The sequence below is a fragment of the Canis lupus genome, chromosome 17 (genome assembly GCF_003254725.2).
Source record: "Canis lupus dingo isolate Sandy chromosome 17, ASM325472v2, whole genome shotgun sequence".
NCBI lineage: Eukaryota > Metazoa > Chordata > Mammalia > Carnivora > Canidae > Canis > Canis lupus.
In genome coordinates, this window is record NC_064259.1 from 51,273,486 (window position 1) to 51,293,440 (window position 19,955).

General features: G+C 47.4%; 1 protein-coding gene across 27 annotated transcripts in view; it reads right to left on the bottom strand.

Annotated features, from left to right (window-relative positions):
- Positions 1–19,955, bottom strand: part of DYSF (dysferlin) — a 216,353-nt gene that overhangs the window by 164,911 nt on the left and 31,487 nt on the right. For all 27 annotated transcript variants that reach the window (XM_025453527.3, XM_049095371.1, XM_025453520.3 and 24 more), the window contains exon 4: positions 4,358–4,463. In XM_025453527.3, the coding sequence (XP_025309312.3) occupies positions 4,358–4,463 (106 nt within the window). The remainder of the gene's footprint in view (positions 1–4,357; positions 4,464–19,955) is intronic.

Genomic DNA, 19,955 nt, shown 5'->3' on the forward strand with positions numbered 1-19,955 from the left:
TTCTTCCTCCTCTCAGTCTTTCCAGGGTTTTCCAAGGATCCCACAGGCCTGTCTTCACTCCCATCACTCCTTCAGCAGGTTGCTTTGACAGTTTGAGCTGAACTCAGTTGGGTGTGCCTGGCGTGCTCTGCCCATTGGGCCCAGCCCAGACGTCAGCCTCGATGAACAGCCAGTGAGAATCCTGCACTTCTGACAGAGCTTTCTGTTCCCTCAGAAACAACCTCAGTTCTCTGAGCCTCCTGCTGCCATGCAACCAGCCCCAGGTCCTAGGTGGGAAGCCCTAACTCAGAGGATCTCAGGACCTGGGGCTGCTCTGTGACTCAGCGCTATCACAGGCATGAGAAGACATACCCAGACACTCTCTACAGACCAGAGCTACCTCCTGGCCACATCCCCCAGGTTGTACTCAGCTGGGGACTAAACCAGGCAGGGCTCAGCCCTCCTCTCCCATCCATCCTTCTGGCTTTTGCGGCACCCTCTTAGAGACATGGTCTGTGAAGGACTGGCAATCTCTGCAGACAGGCAGGGGTCCTAGCCAGAAAGGAGAAGGCAGCAGGTTCCCAGCTTGTGAGCATGAAGTGCAAACAGAGCGTGGAAACAAAGAGCCAGAGGAGAGGGGAGGCATCCGGGGATGGTCACGAAACTGGCTCAGCCCTGTGGACAAGGACCAGGTGTGAAAAGTTGTGTCTTAGAGGCTGGACAGGCATCTGAGCTTGGAGGGGTGCAAGTGCAGGAGAACTTGCAAGAAACACCAGTCATGGATGCTCAGATGGCAGTAGTAGAGAGATGTTTGAGCAGCTTAGCCAGAAGCTAGAAACCCCAGTTGGAGGCATCGGGGGCTGATTTAATGATTTACAAGAAACATATATTCGATCATTCAGGTGACCAAACTACATTTCTCCACTAGATTTGGTCTTCATCCACAGTTCCTGAAAATACTTCAGAGCCATAAAGGTAAAATGGGTGTCTTTTATGAGGTGTCTTTAATGAAGACATTGTTAATGAAGGTGACTTTTGCACCCCGTGGAAGGGAGTTAATGAAGGTGACTTTTGCACCCCGTGGAAGGGAGAACTAACCATGTGGTTAGAGGGCTGTAATTTTCAGACCCATCTGCCACAGCCTCTGGGGAGGAGAGAGGGGCTACAGATCGAATTAGCCAACAGCCAGTGACTTGGTCAATCATGACTATAACGAAGCCTCTATTTAAAAACTCAAGTTTTTTCATCTCTTTTTGCAGAGCTTCGTGCTGAGGGAACTAGAACACTTCCATGTGCCGCTGAACAGGGCCCCCAGCTCCACAAGGACAGAAGTTCTTTCGCTCAGGACCTTGCCCTGTGTATCTCTTCATCTGGCTGTTGATCCGTATCCTTTATTTTATCTTTTAATGAACTGGTAAATGTTAGTGCTTCTCTGAATTCTGTGAGCTGCTCTAGCAAATTAATTAAACCTAAGGAGGAGATCACTGGGGCCTCTAATCTGGAGCTTGTTGGTCAGTACCACAGGTAACGGCCTGGCATCTAACATGGGAGGTGGAGAGGCTTCTGGGGGGTTCAGTCAGTGAAGCGCCTGCCTTCGGCCTGGATCATGATCTCAGGTCCTGGGATCAAGCCCAGCACCAGGCTCTCTGCTCAGTGGGGAGTCTGCTTCTCCCTCTCCTTCTGCCTACTGCCCTGCCCACTTGTGGTTATGCTCGCTCATGCTCTCTGTCAAATAAACAAATAAATCTTTTTTTAAAATTTTAAATAAAAATAAATAAATAAAGTCGGAGGTGGGAGCAATCTTGTAGGACTAAACCCTTAACCTGTGGAATCTGATACTGTCTCTGGGTAGATAGTGTCAGAATTGAGTTGATGTTGTTGGGGGGGGGGCATCCCCCATTGAAATTGGGTCCAGGAACTCTAAAAGAGGGGCCCAATACACACCCAAATTGGGTCCAGGAACTCTAAAAGAGGGGCAGGCCAGCCCTGAGATGTGCTGGAGAAGTTTGGAGAAGATTCCTGGCTCCTATCTACAGTTCCTCCATTAGTGCTCTCCACCTTTAGAGAAAGTTATGGTCCTCTTAGGGATCCAGAAGTTCTTGGAGTCCTGCTTGAGTATACGGATGGGATACTGTGATTTATAATTTTGTGTGTGTGTGTGTGTGTGTGTGTGTGTGTGTATTTGGTCATTATCCCTGCTTCAGACACAGAGCTCCTTTTATGTATGAATTCCTTGGAATTTCCTAAGTGATAAGAGCCATAAAAGTGAATTTTGTTGTGCTAATGAGGTGACTTTGGAAATCACCTAAGGACAGGATCTGGTTGCTAGATCTGGAGCCAACCTTATGGTTAGAGGGTTGTAGAACTTTCAGATCCCACCACCTCCAGGAGAGGATCCAGGCTGGAGAGTAAGTTCAACTGCCAATGAAGCCTCCAATAAAAACCCAAAGGACAGGGATTGGAGAGCTTTCAAGTTGGATAATAATTGTTCTGGTAAGCAAAATGTTCTTCTGAGTTCTGTGAGCCACTCTAGCAAATTAATCAAACCCCAGGAGGTTCATAGGAATGTCCCATCTAGAGCCAGTTGGTTAGAAGCACAGGGGAACCTGGACTTGGGACTGGCATCGGAAGGGGAAGGAGAGATCTTGTAGCACTTAGCCCTTAACCCAGAGCTATCTCTGGGTAGACAAGTGTCAGAATTGAGTTGAATTATAGGACGCCCAGCTGGTGTCAAAGAATTGCTTGGTGGTGTGGAGGGGAACCCACACATGCACATTGGAAACTGGCACTAGAACCCTTAGACTGCATGAGTACTGGAGAGCCCAGGGAGGACAAGGGAGATTCAGCAGGTAACGGAGACAAGCTCAGTGATGCTGAGGAGGCCATGTGAGAACCCACCCACCAGGTGACCTATGAGCTAAACCCAGGCAATCTGAGGCTCCTCACCCCCTCCATGATTGGTGGGATGTAAGTTCCACTTGCCATCCCTGCTCCCAGAAGCTGCCCCAGGCGTAGTCTTGAGCTAGTGACATGGTGTTAAGATTATCTGGATGGTATACAAGCTGAACCCAGTTAAGACCTCTATGTAAACCGAAGATTTGGTAGATGGGTGCAGAGACCTACTGCTCTTGCTGCCATGCCAGATAAGCCTCACAGGTTAAGAAGTTAGTTCCCTTGCTTACTCACCCTGCTGCCTCCCAGTCTGGAGTGGCTTTGCCTCTTTCCTTGGCCCTTCCCTGCCTCCAATGGTGGGGGGCTGGTTCCAGATTTCACCTGGGAAGCTCCTGAAGAGGTTACAAACCTACAAATGATCACCGCACCAACCCACAATGCTCTGCCATTGAGAACTGTTTGAGAAAGGGATGGGTTCTCCTGGGAAGTAACCTCTCTCCATCAGGGAAGCATCGAGCCATCACTGGCGTAAGATGCCTCAGGAAGAAATTCCAGCATCAGAAAGGCAGTGGACCAGAAGTCCATTCAAGTCCCTCTCCCTCCCAGCCCTGAGAGTTGAGGTGTGCCACACTCCGACTTGGCCCCATCTGGACACGGATTCACTGTGTGACTTCCGTCCGTCACTCTCTTTCTCCAGTTCCCAGTACCCAGTGGTGGTTCCTTTCAGAGTTCTGCCCAGATTTACTATTTCCTGACTCAACAAGCCAGCCAAGGCTCCCTGTCTTCTCACACACACACACACACACACACACACACACACACACACACAGTAGCCCCACTCTGTCTAAGAGAACTGGGCCCAGATCCCCAGGGCCTCACCAGGAGGAAGTATTTCCAAATGAATAGCTCCCCAGTTCATCCTGGGAAGTAGAGCTGACCCAGAGGGAAGGTCAGGAATTCTACTGACCAGGAAGAAAGAACCCTGCAGAGTATATTTAGCTCCCTAAAAATAACGGGAAGCCAGATGAGGGCTGGGAATTGTCTGCTAGGACTGGAAGAGCACTGGAAAGGCTGGGGGAGGGGCAGGAAGGACAATGAAGGAAAGGAAGAGAGTCTGACAGGTTCCGGTGGGCTGGGAAGGGGGATGTCTGTCTCCCTTCCCTTATGATCTGTGACCCAGATGACTCAGATATTCCAGACCTGGAGATGGGGGCTGGGAGGTGAAGGATGGGCTACCAAGGGGCTTGGGAGAGCCGTAACCAAGGCTGCTTAGGAAGCTTGGGGAGTCATCAGGTTTCTAGTGAAGAAGCAATCCCAGGAGGTGATCTGACTCTTCCAGTCAGTTCCCTTCCCTGGCACCCCCAGCTTCAGCCAGGGAGGGCCAGGCCTAGTTGTTGGCAGCTGGACTATGATACACCACTAGGGTCAGAAAGGCAAGGCCTCAGACCAGACACTAACCTGGTGCAAAGGCCCTTTGGGCACTTACCCCCGTGGGCTGCTTCTTGGCGTCCAGGAGGGGGGCATTGAAGCTGGCAGACAGACTAGGAGTGGCGAGGACCTCCTGGAGTGGGACTTGGGCTTCCCCTAAGAACCTAAGTGGAGAGAAAAGCAGACTATAGAGAACTAACGTAATGTGCCTGGCTCTTCACCCAAAATAGCACCCCCACCACCACCACCTTACAAAACAAACACCCTGCAGACAAAGTTGATCTGACTCGAACACCGTAGTCCCCTAGGACCCTTCAAGGCTCCCTAGCACTCTGCTCCCAGTCACCCCATGCATCATCCCTGGAGGGCCAGGCCCCTCTCCCTGCACAAGGATGAAAGACACCTTCCCTTCTCCCAAAGTCAACTCGCCGCCTCTCCTCAGAGCCCCAGCCCCACCATCCCTGTCCACCCGGGTACTCCCATATAAGGGCTGCCTTGCCCATCTGACCTCAGCAATTCACCAGGTCAGAGTCTCCTGAAAGCAGGGCTGTTTCCCCACCACAACATCTGCTCACTCTTAAGCTGCAGTAGTTCATCTGACCCACATCTACACAGGCCGTCTACACCAGTTTCCAGGGCTCGGCCAGCAATGATTATACCTGAGAAACTGTCTTCTCTATCTTCAGAGACAGGGAGAAAAGTAAATTGGGACAGGGCAGACAAGCCCACTCCCAAGAGAGGCCTGGGACTGTCACAGCACACACACCTCAGGCCGCATCTCCATAAACGTATGGGTTCTTAGGAAAGAGTAGGTCACTGAGCGATGATCAGTGAAGGGACCCTTCAAAGAGTGCCAAGGAAAGAGTTTGTGTTCCCTAAGCTAAGAAACGGGCAGAGTCTATTCCGCACCTCTGCAGGCAAGAGGGCAGAACCTGCAAGAGGGCCTGCCGTCTGCATCAGACTCCTGTGTGCTTCCTGCATAGGACTGTCAAGATGGATGGTGAACGGCAGCCACAGGGCTGCTCTCATCTTCTGCTTCTGAATTTTTTTCCCCTGATGAATAAACAGCACACCTGCCATTTGGGACCTTCCTTTTTCTAGTGTCCATAACAACTGATTCGAATATAAGTTTTATGAAGTTTTATTGAAATACAACTTTAGTCTTGATCTAAATGGCTGATTTAAAAAAAAAAAGATGTATTCATTTATTTGAAAGAGAGAGAGAGAGTGCAGGGGAGTAAGGGGCAGTAAGGGGAGATGGAGAAAGAGTCTTAAGCAGACTCTGAGCTGAGCATAGAGCCTGATGTGGAGCTTGATGTCATAACCCTGACATCACGACGTGATCCAAAACCAAGAGTAGAATGCTTAACTGACTGAGCCACCTAGGCGCCCCCTAAATAGCTGATTTTTAACACTGGCTACTCACAAGGAAATACCACCTCACATTCATTAGGATGGGTACTATCCAAAAAAAAAAAAAACAGAAAACAACAAAAGTTGGTGAGGATGTGGAGAAATTGGAAACTTGTGCTCTGTTGGTGTGCATGGAAAAAAAAAGGAATGCAAAAATGGATCAAACCATATAATCTAGCAACTCCACTTCTGGGTATATACCCAAAAGAATTGAAACCAGGGACTCAAAGAGATATTTGTACACCCATGTTCATAATAGCATTATTCACAATCACTAAAAAATGAAAGTAACCTAAGTATCTATCAACAGATGAATGCCTAAATAAACAACTGAATGAATAAATAAAATGCAATCAAAATTAAAATAAAATAAATTAAAACACATGTACTGTGAAATGTTATTTTGCTTTAAAAAAGAAAGAAGTTCTGACAGGTGCTAGGACATGGATAAACCATGGAGACGTGGTGCTGAGTGAAATAAGCCAGACACAAAGGACAACTATTATATGATTCCATGTACGTGAGGTTCCCAGAACAAGCAAGTTCACGAAGAAAGTAAAATAGAGGTTATCAGGGACTGAAGGGCAGGCAAATTGGGAGTTATTATTTAGTGGCTATAGAGTTTCAGTTTGTGAAGATGAAAAAGTTCTGGGGATGGATGGTGGTGATGGTTGCTCAACAGTGTGAATGTACTTAATGCCACTGACCTGCACATTTATAATAGTCAAAGTGGTTAGTTTTGTTATTTTACCATGATAAGAACAATTAATAGCTGCTTATTAATTATTAATTAGTCATTGATAGTTGTTCAATAAAATCACTTGACTCCATTCTTCTTGGAACCAGTAGACTCGTGGCCACGTTACACGTTCCCTAGCTAGCAAGGCAGTAACCTGATTTGTGCTGAATTTTGTAATGTTTTTCTATCATTTCTTTAAAGAGAGGGCTAGGGATCCTTGGGTGGCTCAGCGGTTTAGTGCCTGCCTTCGGCCCAGTGTGTGATCCTGGAGTCCTGGGATCAAATCCCACATCAGGCTCCTTGCATGGATCCTGTTTCTCCCTCTGCCTGTGTCTCTGCTTCTTTTTCCCTCTGTGTCTCTCATGAATAAATAAATAAAATCTTTATTAAGAAAAATGAAAAAAAAAAGAAAAAAGAAAGGGCTAAAGAGATTTTCACTAACATTCATTCCTCTGATGCTAAGAGTCACATTTTCTAGAATTTGGAGTGGCGTGTGTTAAATTCCTCTGCAGCACAGAGCAGGCTTGCAGCACAGCTTACTAAGCAGAGGCTCCTGGAGTGTCTACCTCCCAGGGCCAGCGTGGGGAAGGCACCTGGCACCGGTGTGTTGATTGAAGTGTCCTCAGTGTCACCAGGTAGACCCCCAAGAGCTGATCTTTACCGCTGACTTGCTTGTACCCACCGACCTCTGTCCCACAGTTTTCCATTAGCTCTTCTCTACAACTTCTCTCTCAACTCAGGAAAAAGACCCCACTGGCACAGCACCCCATGACCGAGACCGAAACTGCCCTTCCAACGTAGTGACTGCCCTGGTGGAGTCCCGGCAGCCCAGACCAGCCGGACCAGTGCCAGCTTACTTCTCCATTTACCCCTGCGCAGATGGGCCACGGAAGGACCCACGGATTAACTGACACTTATCTTTACGTCATTATAATAGTAACATCTCTGCCCGAGTTGGAGCACAAGCCTCATCTCCGTAGCACACAATGTTAGTATGGGCGAGTTTCCTTCAGGCGCATCCCGACCTCATGCCCGCCTCTACAGGGCCGCGAGCCTCCCCTACCTAAATATTTTAAATAAAAGAGACCCATTCACCCCTTGCTGGGGAGCGGGGGGTGGGGGGGGTCGTGACTTTGGAAAGTATGCCCTGTGACCCTATTTGCTGTCAAGAGCTTCCTTGGTGCGACAACTCCACCCGGTGTACTTTCTAACTGACTCACCGTGGAGCAAACTCCTGTCAGTTGGGGCTACAGCAGGACCCAGGCATGACAGTAGGTGCAAAAGCCCAGTGAGTCCCTGCGACACGCGGCCGCGGCCTGCCCTGCAGCTGCGCCCCGGGCCCTGGGGAGCCTTCCCGACGCAGGCAGAGCGCGCAGCCGGCCCGGCGGTGGCGGTGGCGGTGCAGACGCGCGCCAGGCGCTCCCTCCGGGGCCTCCGGGGCCTCCGGGTCGGGACAGGCCGCAGCGTCCCGTTCTGGCCGCGGGCCCGCCAGCCCCCCCCCCCCTCCGCCCCCGGAGAATTCCCGGAAGTGGGGCGGGAACAATGCGAGGAAACGCGGCGGGAAGCGCGGGGGCCCCCCTGCCAGCCCAGGCACCTCCGGAGGCGGAGGCGGGAGACCTGGCCAGCGGGCACGGCCTGTTATTTCCTCCCTCAACGTCTTGCTGGACCTTGAAATGCCCCCGCCTCCCACCCCAGCCACGGGCCTTGGGGCCAGTCCTTTGGAGAAGCCACGTGGCCTTCATAAGCCCCCCACCTCCCCTAGGGGGAGAGGCTGGAGGCAGCACAGCAGTTGCCTGTCCCCAGGCCTCAGGAGCAGGCTGCCCCAGAATTGCCCTGGGAGACCAGACTGGGTTGGCTGGACACCCTGGGGAGGTTGGACGGGTCTGAGGCTTGAGCACAGGAAACCCTAATGGCTGCTCTTCATTCATTCTTTCACAGAGGATGGAGGAGAGTGGCTTTATGAGGGCAGCCTCCGGGGAGGAGGGCCCAGTCCCTTAGGGAGAACCACCGCATCCAGAGATCAAGACTAAGACACAGGGCCTACATGAACCAGCGATGCCCGGCGCTCAGTGGCACTGGCACTGGCACCAACCAATGGCCACTTGTGGCAGACAGGATTCAGTAAGGGTCAAAGGAGGCGAGGAAGGGCCTGGGGGTCCTGCACAGGCTGCCTCAGAGCCAGCTCAGGCAGGTGGGAAGGAAACCCTATGGGCCTGGGCCCCACCCCCTACAGCCCACAGGAGGATAATGTCACTGCTTTCCCAGCCTCCACAGACCTGGCCATCCCTACTGGCAGTGCTGGGTTCTGCAGCCACTGGAACGTGGGCAGAGGAGAAATGTGCGGGCTGAAATCGCCACTGCCATCCCACAGACTGAGAGAGAGGTCAGGAATTGGCATGTGGGAGGGAGAGAAAGGTCCAGGCAGTTCACACACTGACAAGGCACACATTTTTCCTCCACAGATAAAGAACTGTTCCCAGACTCATCACCCAGTAGGGCTACTGTCCTATTGGAGATGGAAGAAGGAGGGGGTAGTGGCCTCCAAATCTGAGCCTTAAGTGGGAGGCTATAAATTAAAGTGGCCAAGTAAGTTTATTTTAATGAAGCACAAAGAAATCTAAACAATTTTATTTCAAAACATTGGGCTTTTTTACAATTTTGTTTATAAGAACAAAACACAGGGGACGCCTGGGTGGCTCAGTGGCTGAGCGTCTCCCTTCAGCTCAGGCCATGATCCCAGAGTTCCAGGATGGAGTCCTGCATTGGGCTCCTCCCAAGGAGCCTGCTTTTCTCTCTGCCTGTGTCTCTGCCTCTGTGTGTGTGTGTGTGTGTGTGTGTGTGTGTGTCTCATGAATAAATAAATAAAATCTTAAGAACAAAAGGAACAAAACGCAGGAGGCAACCCAAATGTCCATCATAGAAGATAGATAAAGTACAGTACACCATATGATGGAATACTGCACAACTATAAAAATAATGTGACCTACACCATAGACTTATATTTGGAAAACCCTCAAGATACATTGTAAAGTGAAAAACAGAGTACAAAAGAGTGTGGGCACCCGGGTAGCTCAGTCAGTTAAGCGTCTGCCTTCAGCTCGGATCATGATCTTGGGGTCCTGGGATTGAGCCCTGTGTCCAGCTCCCTGCTCAGTGGGGAGTGTGCCTCTCTCTCTCTCCCTCTGCCCATCCCACCCCCTCTGCTCCTGCTCTCTCTCTTGTAAATAAAGAAAATCTTTTTTTTTAAGGTGTGTATAATATGCTACCTATTACTTAGACTAGTGGAAATCACAGACAGAAAGTAGAATAGTGGTGACCAGAGGCTGGGGGGAGGGGAAGCAGGGAGTTATTGTTTACCAGACACAGACTTTCAGTTTTACAAAATGAGAAGTTTTGGGGATGGATGATGGTGACAGCCACACAACAATGAGAACATTTTTAATACCACTGAAATGCACACTTTAAAATCGTTAAGATGGTAATCGTTATGTTATGTGTATCTTACCACAATACCCCCCCCCAAAATCTATTTAAATAAATAAATAACTAAATATGCTACTGATTGTGTGAAAAAGAGGAAAGTCAAAATCTCTACTGGTGATTCAGCAATAGCATAGGAGCTCTGGAATGACACAAAAGAAACTAAGGATGATGGTTATCTCTAGGCAACGGGTAAGAACAGGGCAGATGGAGACAAAGACAACAGGGAGAACTCTCATTGCATTTTTTCTTACAGCTCCTGTCCTTATAACCCCTTATGTTTTTTTACCAACTCAAAATTTAAATTTAGGAACATACATGAAATCTTGAAAATCTTATAACTCATTCATTCAGCAAATACTTATTCACCACTTCCACCAAAGCCCAGTCCCTGCCCTCATGGAACTTCCTTTTTTTTTTTTTAATTTTTATTTATTTATGATAGTCACAGAGAGAGAGAGAGAGAGAGAGAGGCAGAGACACAGGACAGAGGGAGAAGCAGGCTCCATGCACGGGGAGCCCGACGTGGGATTCGATCCCGGGTCTCCAGGATCGCTCCCTGGGCCAAAGGCAGGCGCCAAACCGCTGCGCCACCCAGGGATCCCGGAACTTCCTTCTAATAACAGCTCCCCTCCTACTGAGTGAGTACACATTAGACACAGTGCCGAGCACTCTACCCACACTCTCTTGTTTAAAATAACACTAGCTCCATGAGGTAGGCACTGTTATTGGTTCAATTCATCTTACAGACAGGAAATCAGAAAATTAGGACTCAGAAAGGCATCTGACTTGATTTTACACAAAGAACAAGGCAGACAGAACCAGACTCCAAAGGCTTTCCTTTGCCAGACCTATGCTGGGTCTGCTGGTGCACCTGAGAGCTCCCTGACTATGAACTGAAACACATCATGATGAAAGAAACCAAGATGTCCTCGGCTTGCTTCATGCATGGAAAAGGGGGCCCAGCCTCCATATTTAATCTGATTCAACTTTTTTTTTTTTTTAATCTAATTCCAGGGGCACCTGGGTGGCTCAGTCAGTTAAGCCTCAGGCAAGATCTCAAGGGGCCGTGATCTCATGGGATTGAGAGACTGAGTCCCCCTTCACGTCTGCTCAAAGATTCTCTCCTCTGCACCCCCCCCCCAACTTGTGCAAGCAGGCTCACTCTCGCTCACTCTCAAATAAATCTTTAAAAAAAAAACTAATTCCAAGCAGTATTTATTATGCCTTTTTATTTTTCTGTATTTTTAAATAGGGCTGCTATTTTTTAAACATTTATTTATTTATTTATTTATTTATTTGAGAGAGAGAGAGAGAGAGTGCAAGACCCACAGAGGGTGGCAGACTGTCCGTAGTTACCCAAGCCTTCCCCTATGCCTCGGTGCTATGAGCCGTAGAAGGAAGGGGTGCAGCAGCCCAGGGTAGACAAGAGCCCCAGGCGCCAGTAGCCATGCAGGGAGCAGGAAGATGGGAGAAGTGGGCACAGCTCATACTGACACTGACGAAAAAGTGTAGGTAAGACATGTCCCCTCCCCCAAATGCCCCAAAGAAAATTGGCCCTGGAAGGCGTCTGGAACACACAGCTCCGCTCTCTATTTGGTTCAGGGGACATCCCAGGTGGCAGCCTCTAGGGCATCACATCAGCCATCATTTTCACACGTTGAGTCACTCCTAACATTTCCAGGTATCTTTCAACCTATAACAATGCTCTGGAAGCATCCTTCCTCTCATCCTCCAAAAATAAATATTTATCATTGCATGATTAAGAATAAGAGCTCTAAAAGAAAAAAAAGAAAGAAAAAGAAAAGAAAAGAAAAGAAAAGAAAAAACAATAAGAGCTCTCAAGTCATCCTACCAGTGTGTTAGAAGCCCAACACATGACAGCTGTGTGCTAAGCATAAGTGACATAACTTCCCTGAGCCTGTTTCCTCATCTGTCAAAGTCATTCATTCACTTAACAAATACGTAGTGAGTGCCTACCATGGGTCCTGTACTATTGTTAAGTACTGGGGACACTGGTTAAACAAACTGGACAACCATTCCCTCACCATCAGAGCTTCTGGGGAAAGTGCACACTTCAGAGGTTCTTGTAAAACTTGAGTTCACACACCTAACACCCTTATGTGTGCCTGGAGCATAGATGGGGCTTAGGAAATGACAGTTCCCTTCCTCCCCCGCTGCCCACCCACCCATTCACCACCAACCTGTCCTTCTCCGCACATACCTATTATACCAAATCACTGTGAGGGCCACATTAGATCATGGCTTCAAGGGTTGTCATATGGAAGAGGTTAGATTTATTTCTGATCTTTCCTGATGATAGAATAGAAATGAGACCCTCAAAGTCTCAGTGAGAAAGACATGGTTCAATAGAATAATTCAGGCCTGAAATGGGCTTCTTCCTGACTCCAACACTGTCCTTGAAGATGGAAAAAATGAGACTCCTAGCCTGATAGCTCATAGGTTTTTCAACTCTGGCTGACATACCTGCCCAGGGGGAAGGCTTCTATGAAGCTTGTGTGGCTGATGCATCAGGCCCAGCACAGAGTGGGACCAATATGTGAGGGCAGTGGGATTAGATAGTTGTCCCCATGACCACAAGAACCTCCCACAGAATGTAAATGTGGAGGAAGTGCTGGGGATGGAAAGCCAGTTCACAACCATTATGGTAAAGACCAAATCAGGAAGAGTCATCTGTAGATGCTAAATCTAGGGGCCCATTTTAATGATATTTTTATACTACTTTGACAGGTGATCAAAATAAGGGACATCTTGTGCCTCCAGAGCCTGAGACAGACACAACACACCTACAAAATATTCTGGCCAGGAATTAGTAACTGAATCTAATCATGAGAGAAACATGAAAACAAACACCAAATGAAGAACATTTGTATATTATATTATTGAAAAATGTAAGTTGTTGTAAAAGAAAAAGGCTGTGAGAATGTTCCAGATTAAAGGAGGCTATGGAAATATAATGACTAAATTCAATATGGAAATCTAGACTGGATTCCATACTGAGAAAGAGGGAGAAGGGGCTTGCTATAAAAGACATTATTCAGGGGCACCTGTGTGGCTCAGTCAGTTAAGCATCCAACTCTTGATTTCAGCTCAGGTCATGATCTCAGGGTTGTAAGATCAAGCGCTGCATCAGGTCCCACACTCAGTGAGGAGTCTGCTTGAGATTCTTCTCTCTCTCTGCCCTCCCCCCACCCTCACTGGCTTCCTCTCCCTCTAAATAAATAAATAAATAAAGTCATAAAAGAAAAAAAAAAAAAAAGACCGGCATTATTTGGTCAATTGCTAGAAGAGAATACAAATGGTGAAGTAGGTAGAAGTCTGGTAGCCATGTTAAGTTTACTGAAGTTGGTAACTACACTGTGATTATATAAAAGAATGTCCCTATTTTTTTTAAAGATTTTATTTATTTATTCATGAGAGACACAGAGAGAGGCAGAAACACAGAGACAGAAGCAGGCTCCCTGCAGTGAACCCGATGCAGGACTCGATCCCAGGACCCCGGGATCATGCCCTGAACCAGCCAAAGGTAGACATTCAACCACTGAGCCACCCAGGTGTCCCAAAAATATCCTTATTCTTAGGAAATATACACTGAAGTATTTAGAGATAAAGGGCTATGGTGATTATAACTTAGCCTCAAATGGGAGAGAGAGGAAAAAAGGAAGAAAGAAAATGGGAAGGAGGGAGAAGAGAGAGAATAATATAAAGCAAATGGGGTAGCATGTTCATTAATGATTCTGAGGAAAGAGTATATGGATGTTCTTTGTTCTATTTTTGCCACTTTCCTATAAGTTCGAAAATATTTCTTAAAAAAGCTCCAGAAGGATTTCATGTATCAGTTTCTCATTCTTTATCTTTTAAACTAAGAAAAGGACGTGTCAACTACAAATACCTATTTTACAACTCAAACCCATTCATCACTGACTCAGAGGCACCTTCCCCTCAACTGGAGTCCATGAATCAGGCATGACAGGAGTCAGAGAGCCATTGTCCTGGCAGGACGCACAGACGCTTGTGCAGACGCACTCGGGGGAGATTTCAGGTCCCTGTGAAGAGACAGTCGTGAGCTGTGGCCTCTCCAGCCCTCAGCTGTGTGTGCCTGGCAGTGAGGGGCAGGAAATGAGGGACAGCCGGACATTCCGGCCCCCTGAGCCCACCTGGCCTCTGGCAGTCTTCCTGCCAATATCTGATTCCCCAGGGGCTGCCCCAAGATAACTAAATAGTTTTCCACTTCAATCCAGAGAAAGACAAAAGAAAAACTATTCTGAACCCCAGGGGCGTCCTGGATAAAATTCAGCACAAAATATAGTCACAAAAATCCTTGGAAAATCAGGGCACACTCAACACTTCCGAGCATGCTGAGAACAATGAGATGGTGAACTGTGAATATTCCTGCCTCCCAAGTATTCCAGAAAGGGGGACCTGGAAGCGAGCCTACTGAAACCCAGAGGTTAAACTTAGGCCTACTTTTCCCAACTTCTAGCAACAGCAAATCACCACTCTACCCTTTTATTATTTTTTTAAGATTTTATTTATTTATTCATGAGAGACACAGAGACAGAGGCAAAGTCACAGGCAGAGGGAGAAGCTCACACCCTGAGCCAAAAGCAGACACTCAACCACTGAGCCACCCAGGCGTCCCCCATTCTGCCCTTTTAAATGTCTAAGAGTACACGCACACATCTGGCTGAGGGTCTATTCTTATGTGGGAATGGCATTTGTCATTCAGGCAGGAAGAAAATCTCCTCCACACATAAAACACACAGAGAGCTAATATTCCTGATAGGATCCCAAACGTACAAACTGCTCTGAATCAGTAAGAAAAAAAACAAGCAACTCAAAATATAAGGATAGGTAATTGACAGAAGAAGAAATACAAATGGACAATAAAATGCATGAAAAGATGCCCAACTTCACAAGTAGTCAAGAAAATACAGTTTGGGGGCACCTGGCTGGCCCAGTCATTCGGGCATGCACTCTTGACCTCAGGATCATAACTTTGAGCCCCACGTTGGATGTAGAGATTACTTAAAAGTAAAATTTTAAAAAAGAGAGAGAGAGAGAGAAAACATGGTTTATAAGATACTTTTCAGGCAGCCAGGGTGGCTCAGCGGTTTAGCACTGCCTTCAGCCCAGGGCGTGATCCTGGAGATCAGGGATCGAGTCCCACATCGGGCTCTCTGCATGGAGCCTGCTTCTCCCTCTGCCTGTGTCTCTGCCTCTCTCTCTCTCTCTCTCTCTCTCTCTCTCTCTCTGTCTCTCATGAATAAATCAATAAAATTTTTTTAAAAAGATACTTTTCTCACACACCACCCCACCCCTGCCATGGCACTAAGCAAAAATAAAAAATTGACGGGCACCTTTTTACATTGTTGGTGGACATAAATTAGGACACATTTTTGAAAAGCAATTTGGCAGAATCTATGAAAATGTTATTTGCTCATATCCTTCGACCTAATAATCACACGTCTATGGATCTATTTTAAAGAAAAAAATAGTATAAGGACATGAAAACATTTGGATAAAGATATTCATGGAAGGGGCAGAGAAGAAATTAGAAAGAAATCGAATCCCAGTCAATAAGGGCATGGTGGGATAAATTATGGATCACACACCTAGTGAAGTGCCACACAACCCTTAAAAATGGGGTTGACTGGGGGGTGCCTGGGGGCTCAGTCAGGTTAAGCATCTGCCTTCAGTTTGAGTCATGATCCGGGGTTCCTGGGATCAAGCCTTACATCGGGGAGTCTGCTTCTCCCTCTCCCTCTCCCTCTGCCTGCTACTCTCCCTGCTTGTGCTCATTCTCTCTCTCTCTCTGTCAAATAAATAAACAAAATCTTTAAAAAATAATAATAATAAAATGGGGTTGATTAGGGTGCCTGAGTGACTCAGTTGGTTAAGCATCTGCCTTTAGCTCAAGTAATGATCTCAGAGTCCTGGGATCGAGTCCCGCGTTGGGCTCCCAGCTCAGAGGGGAGTCTGCTTCTCCCTCTCCCTCTGCCTGTTCATGTTGTCTCTCCCTCTCTCAAATAAATAATAAAATATTTAATAAATAAATTTTAAAAATGGGGTTGATCAATACAGACTGACCTGGGAAAGGGTCCATGATGGCAAATGACTAGTATATACAACATGATTCCATTTTTAAGTACACACATGCACACATATGTAAACAGATGCTTGCACAGGCTTAGGAAAAACCAAGAAAGATATGCACCATATTGTCAGCAATGGACACACAAGAGGGAAGGGAAGCAGCAGATGGGGAAAGGTGGGGAAAAGTGCACTTCTCCCTTTATAACTTTTTAAGAATGAGGTTACTTTTGCTTATTACAAAAGACTTCTAATTTGTATATTCTTGTGGGGGTTTTCTTTAGTTTTTTTTTTTTAAGATTTTTATTTATTTACTTGATGCAGAAAGAGCCAGAGACCACAAGTAGGGGGAACAGCAGAGGGAGAGGGAGAAACAGGCTCCCCGAGAAGCAAGGAGCCTGATGCGGGACTCGATCCCAGAACCCAGGATTCGTGACTTGAGCCGAAGGCAGACGCTCAACCACTGAGCCATCCAGGTGCCCCTCTTTAATGTGCACACTCTAGTACGGTCATGTGTCCACATGGGGCGTGTGGGTGGTATGTTCATAGTTGGTGTGGTCTGCATAGGTGCATCCATATGGATCCAACAGTCCCCATGTACTAAACACCTTCAAGGTGCCAAGTGCCAAGTAGGCATCTAACACCCACACATTATCTCACATAAGTTTCGTGACAACCATGCAACATAGGTACTGTTATTGCCATTATCCTGATGGAGAAATGGGTTCAGAGAAATGCAAGTTGCAGTGTCAAGATGAGGCTCACTACTGAGAGGAAGTCCCTGAGAGAAGCCTTTGACCCTCATTCTCGTGCTACCACCCCTGCCCTGCATGGCTCTGGACAGCTGGGGCTGTCCACCTTCTACCGTCAGGATGGAACCCCTGGACCCCAGCAACACACTCCCCTCATGGCCCACAGGCAGCAGCCAGCCAGGCCCCGCCCCCAGGTGTCTCTGCCATGGCCTGTACATTCTTCCGTCAGGCTCTTGGTCAGCTCCTTCCTAGAAACCCCCACGTTCCCTAATATATATTAAGCCTGTTGTCCCAGGAGGAACTAAGACACCCCCACCTCCACCCTGAGGGCACCAAGGCCTAGTCCAGGCTCAGAGGAGCCCTACACACCATAGTCACCGAAGTCAGCAAGCTGGCCATTCCCAAAATATCTCCATGAGAGGTTTCTCATGGTGCCTGCCGCTCATCATTAACCTTCCTTTGTTGGCCTAAACAGAGTCTGGCACACTCAGCACCGTCCCCCAGGCTCCTAAGAACAGCAAAACATTAAGCCATAGGCTGCCACCAACACTTCAGTATGAATTAGTCCTTTTTCAAACCATCACTGGCTGAGAGCAGGCTTTGATGGGAAAAAGCTGAGTCAGTGAGAACCAAAGAAAGTAGCACAGCCGGAGAGCAACACAGGAGAGATAAGAGAAAGGATGCGCCAAAAGTAACTGCCGTTTATGGAGTGGCCTCTCCATGGCAGTTCCCTTAGACGTGCTTGTGCATTTGACTTAACGCCCCCTAAGGAGGAAGAAACAGAGGCTCAGGGAGCTTGGCTGAGACTAGGGCCCAGCGCTCCCCAAGGTCCACACTCATTCCACTGGACCAGATCGTCAAACCCTGTGTGATGGTGGGGAGAAAAGCAGCTGCAAGAGGAAGGAGGAGGAGGCATCTGGGTGGCTCAGTGGGTTGAGTGTTCCGCTCAGGTCATGACCTCAGGGTCGTGGGATTGAGACCCGAGTCTGGCTTCATGCTGAGCACAGCATATCCTTGAGATTCTCTCTCTCCCTCTCCCTCTGCCCCTCCTTCCGTGTGCCACGCTGTTTCTCTCTTTAAAACAAATAAAACTTAAAAAAAAAATTGTAAGGGGAGAAGGAGCAGGCATTCAGAGAGGTTCCCAACCTGCCTCCTGAGCCCCTGGCCAGTTGCAAGTACCATGACTGATGACCCAGATCACGGAAAAGTGAGGGCAATCAAGCTCTGTGTGGAGGTGAGAGACCCCCCGAATGCCCCACTTCGCGGAGTCACCAGGTCACCAAGAGGTTCCAAGTACTCCAAAGAAATAGCTACTACAAACAAGAACTTTCCTTTTTTTTTTTCTTTTTTTAAAATTTTATTTATTTATTCACGAGAGACACAGAGAGAGAGGCAGAGACATAGGCAGAAGGAGAAGCAGACTCTCCCCTGAGCAGGGGAGCCCAATGCAGGACTCGATCCCAGGACCCCAGGATCATGCCCCAAGTCAAAGGCCTGACCCATCCAGGTGTCCCTGTGAACAGGCTTTTCTAAGGCCGTCAGCGCCTCCTGCCCAATTCCCGGTGTAAAGTTAAGGGCCCTCCTACACTGCTTGTTTAAAGGGAGACAGGGTGCACAGCCACCCTGAGAATGGGCTCTGGATCAAATGCAGAATTCCCATTAGGCTTACTTTTCAGATAAACAATGAATAATTTTTTATAATAAGTATGTCCTATGTAATACTTGGGACAAACTTAACTGGGTATCCTGAATGTCACTTTGTTGAATCTGGCCACCCTACACCAGGCCTGGCTAGGCCCGGACCCAGTGACGAACATCTTGATCCTGGTGTTTTTTTGACAGGTAGATGTTTTGACCCTATGGAGATTTTTGCTTCATGTGTACATTTACGAAATATTTAAATAAAAAATACACCTGCATTAATTAATTTCCACTGAAAAACCATTCTCCGGGATAAATTAAACTAACTACATTTCATTTGTTGACATATTTTCTATACAGTGCAATTAACTAGTTCCTTTTTCTCCAGTCTTCATTTTATTTGACTGAAATTAGTGTCACTGGTAACAACTATTTCTTGTTTAAATTTCTCTGCACAGATTTGGCTCAAAGATTTTTTTTTTCAATTTTTTGGTTCATATCAAGCTTTAGTAAATATAGCCCCCCCTTTTTTTTCTTAAAGATTTTATTTATTTATTTATTTTAGAGAAAGAGAGTGACAGGAAGCGCGAACAGGGGTTGGGGCAGAGGGAGAGGGGTAAGCAGACTCCCCACTGAGCAGGGAGCCTGACGCATGTGGCTCGATCTCAGGACCCCAAGATCATGACCTGAGGCAAAGGCAGATGCTTAACTGACTAAGCCATCCAGGTGCCCCAAATATAGCTCCTTTCTATTTTGAGTTTTCTCTTATGAAATTATTTCTATTAAGTCCAATTTTCCCCAGGTCAGTGTTTACAGTTACCAACAAGATTGTAACCTCTTTCATTCCCTTCATGATTCTATCGTGTGTGGTTTTTAATTTTGTGGTGATCGTTTCTGCCCGTAATTACACACATACGCTATTATAAAAGTGACAGTTTAAAAAATAAATAAATAAATAAATAAAAGTGACAGTTTATATTTATTTCCTAGCTAATTCATGAACAAACGGAGAGCACTTCTTTACAAAAGGGCCAGCATTGCCCTAAAACAGTGGGTGCTCCTCCTCGGGTGCATACTGTCCTCCCCTGGACAGCTGTAGAAGCACTGATGCCTGCACCCCACTCCAGAGTTTCTGGTTTAATCAGTTTGCTGTGGAACCCAAACACTAATCTCTTTTAAAGCTCCCACATCAGGGGATCCCTGGGTGGCGCAGCAGTTTAGCGCCTGCCTTTGGCCCAGGGCGCGATCCTGGAGACCCAGGATCGAATCCCACGTCGGGCTCCCGGTGCATGGAGCCTGCTTCTCCCTCTGCCTGTGTCTCTGCCTCTCTCTCTCTCTCACTGTGTGCCTATCATAAATAAATAAAATAAAATTAATTAATTTAAAAAAAAAAAAAGCTCCCACATCAGGGGGCCTGGGTGGCTCAGTGAGTTAAGTGGCCAGCTCTAGGTTTCAGTTCAGGTCATGACCTCGGTCCTGGGATCAAACACACTCAGCGCTCAGTAAGGAGCTAGCTT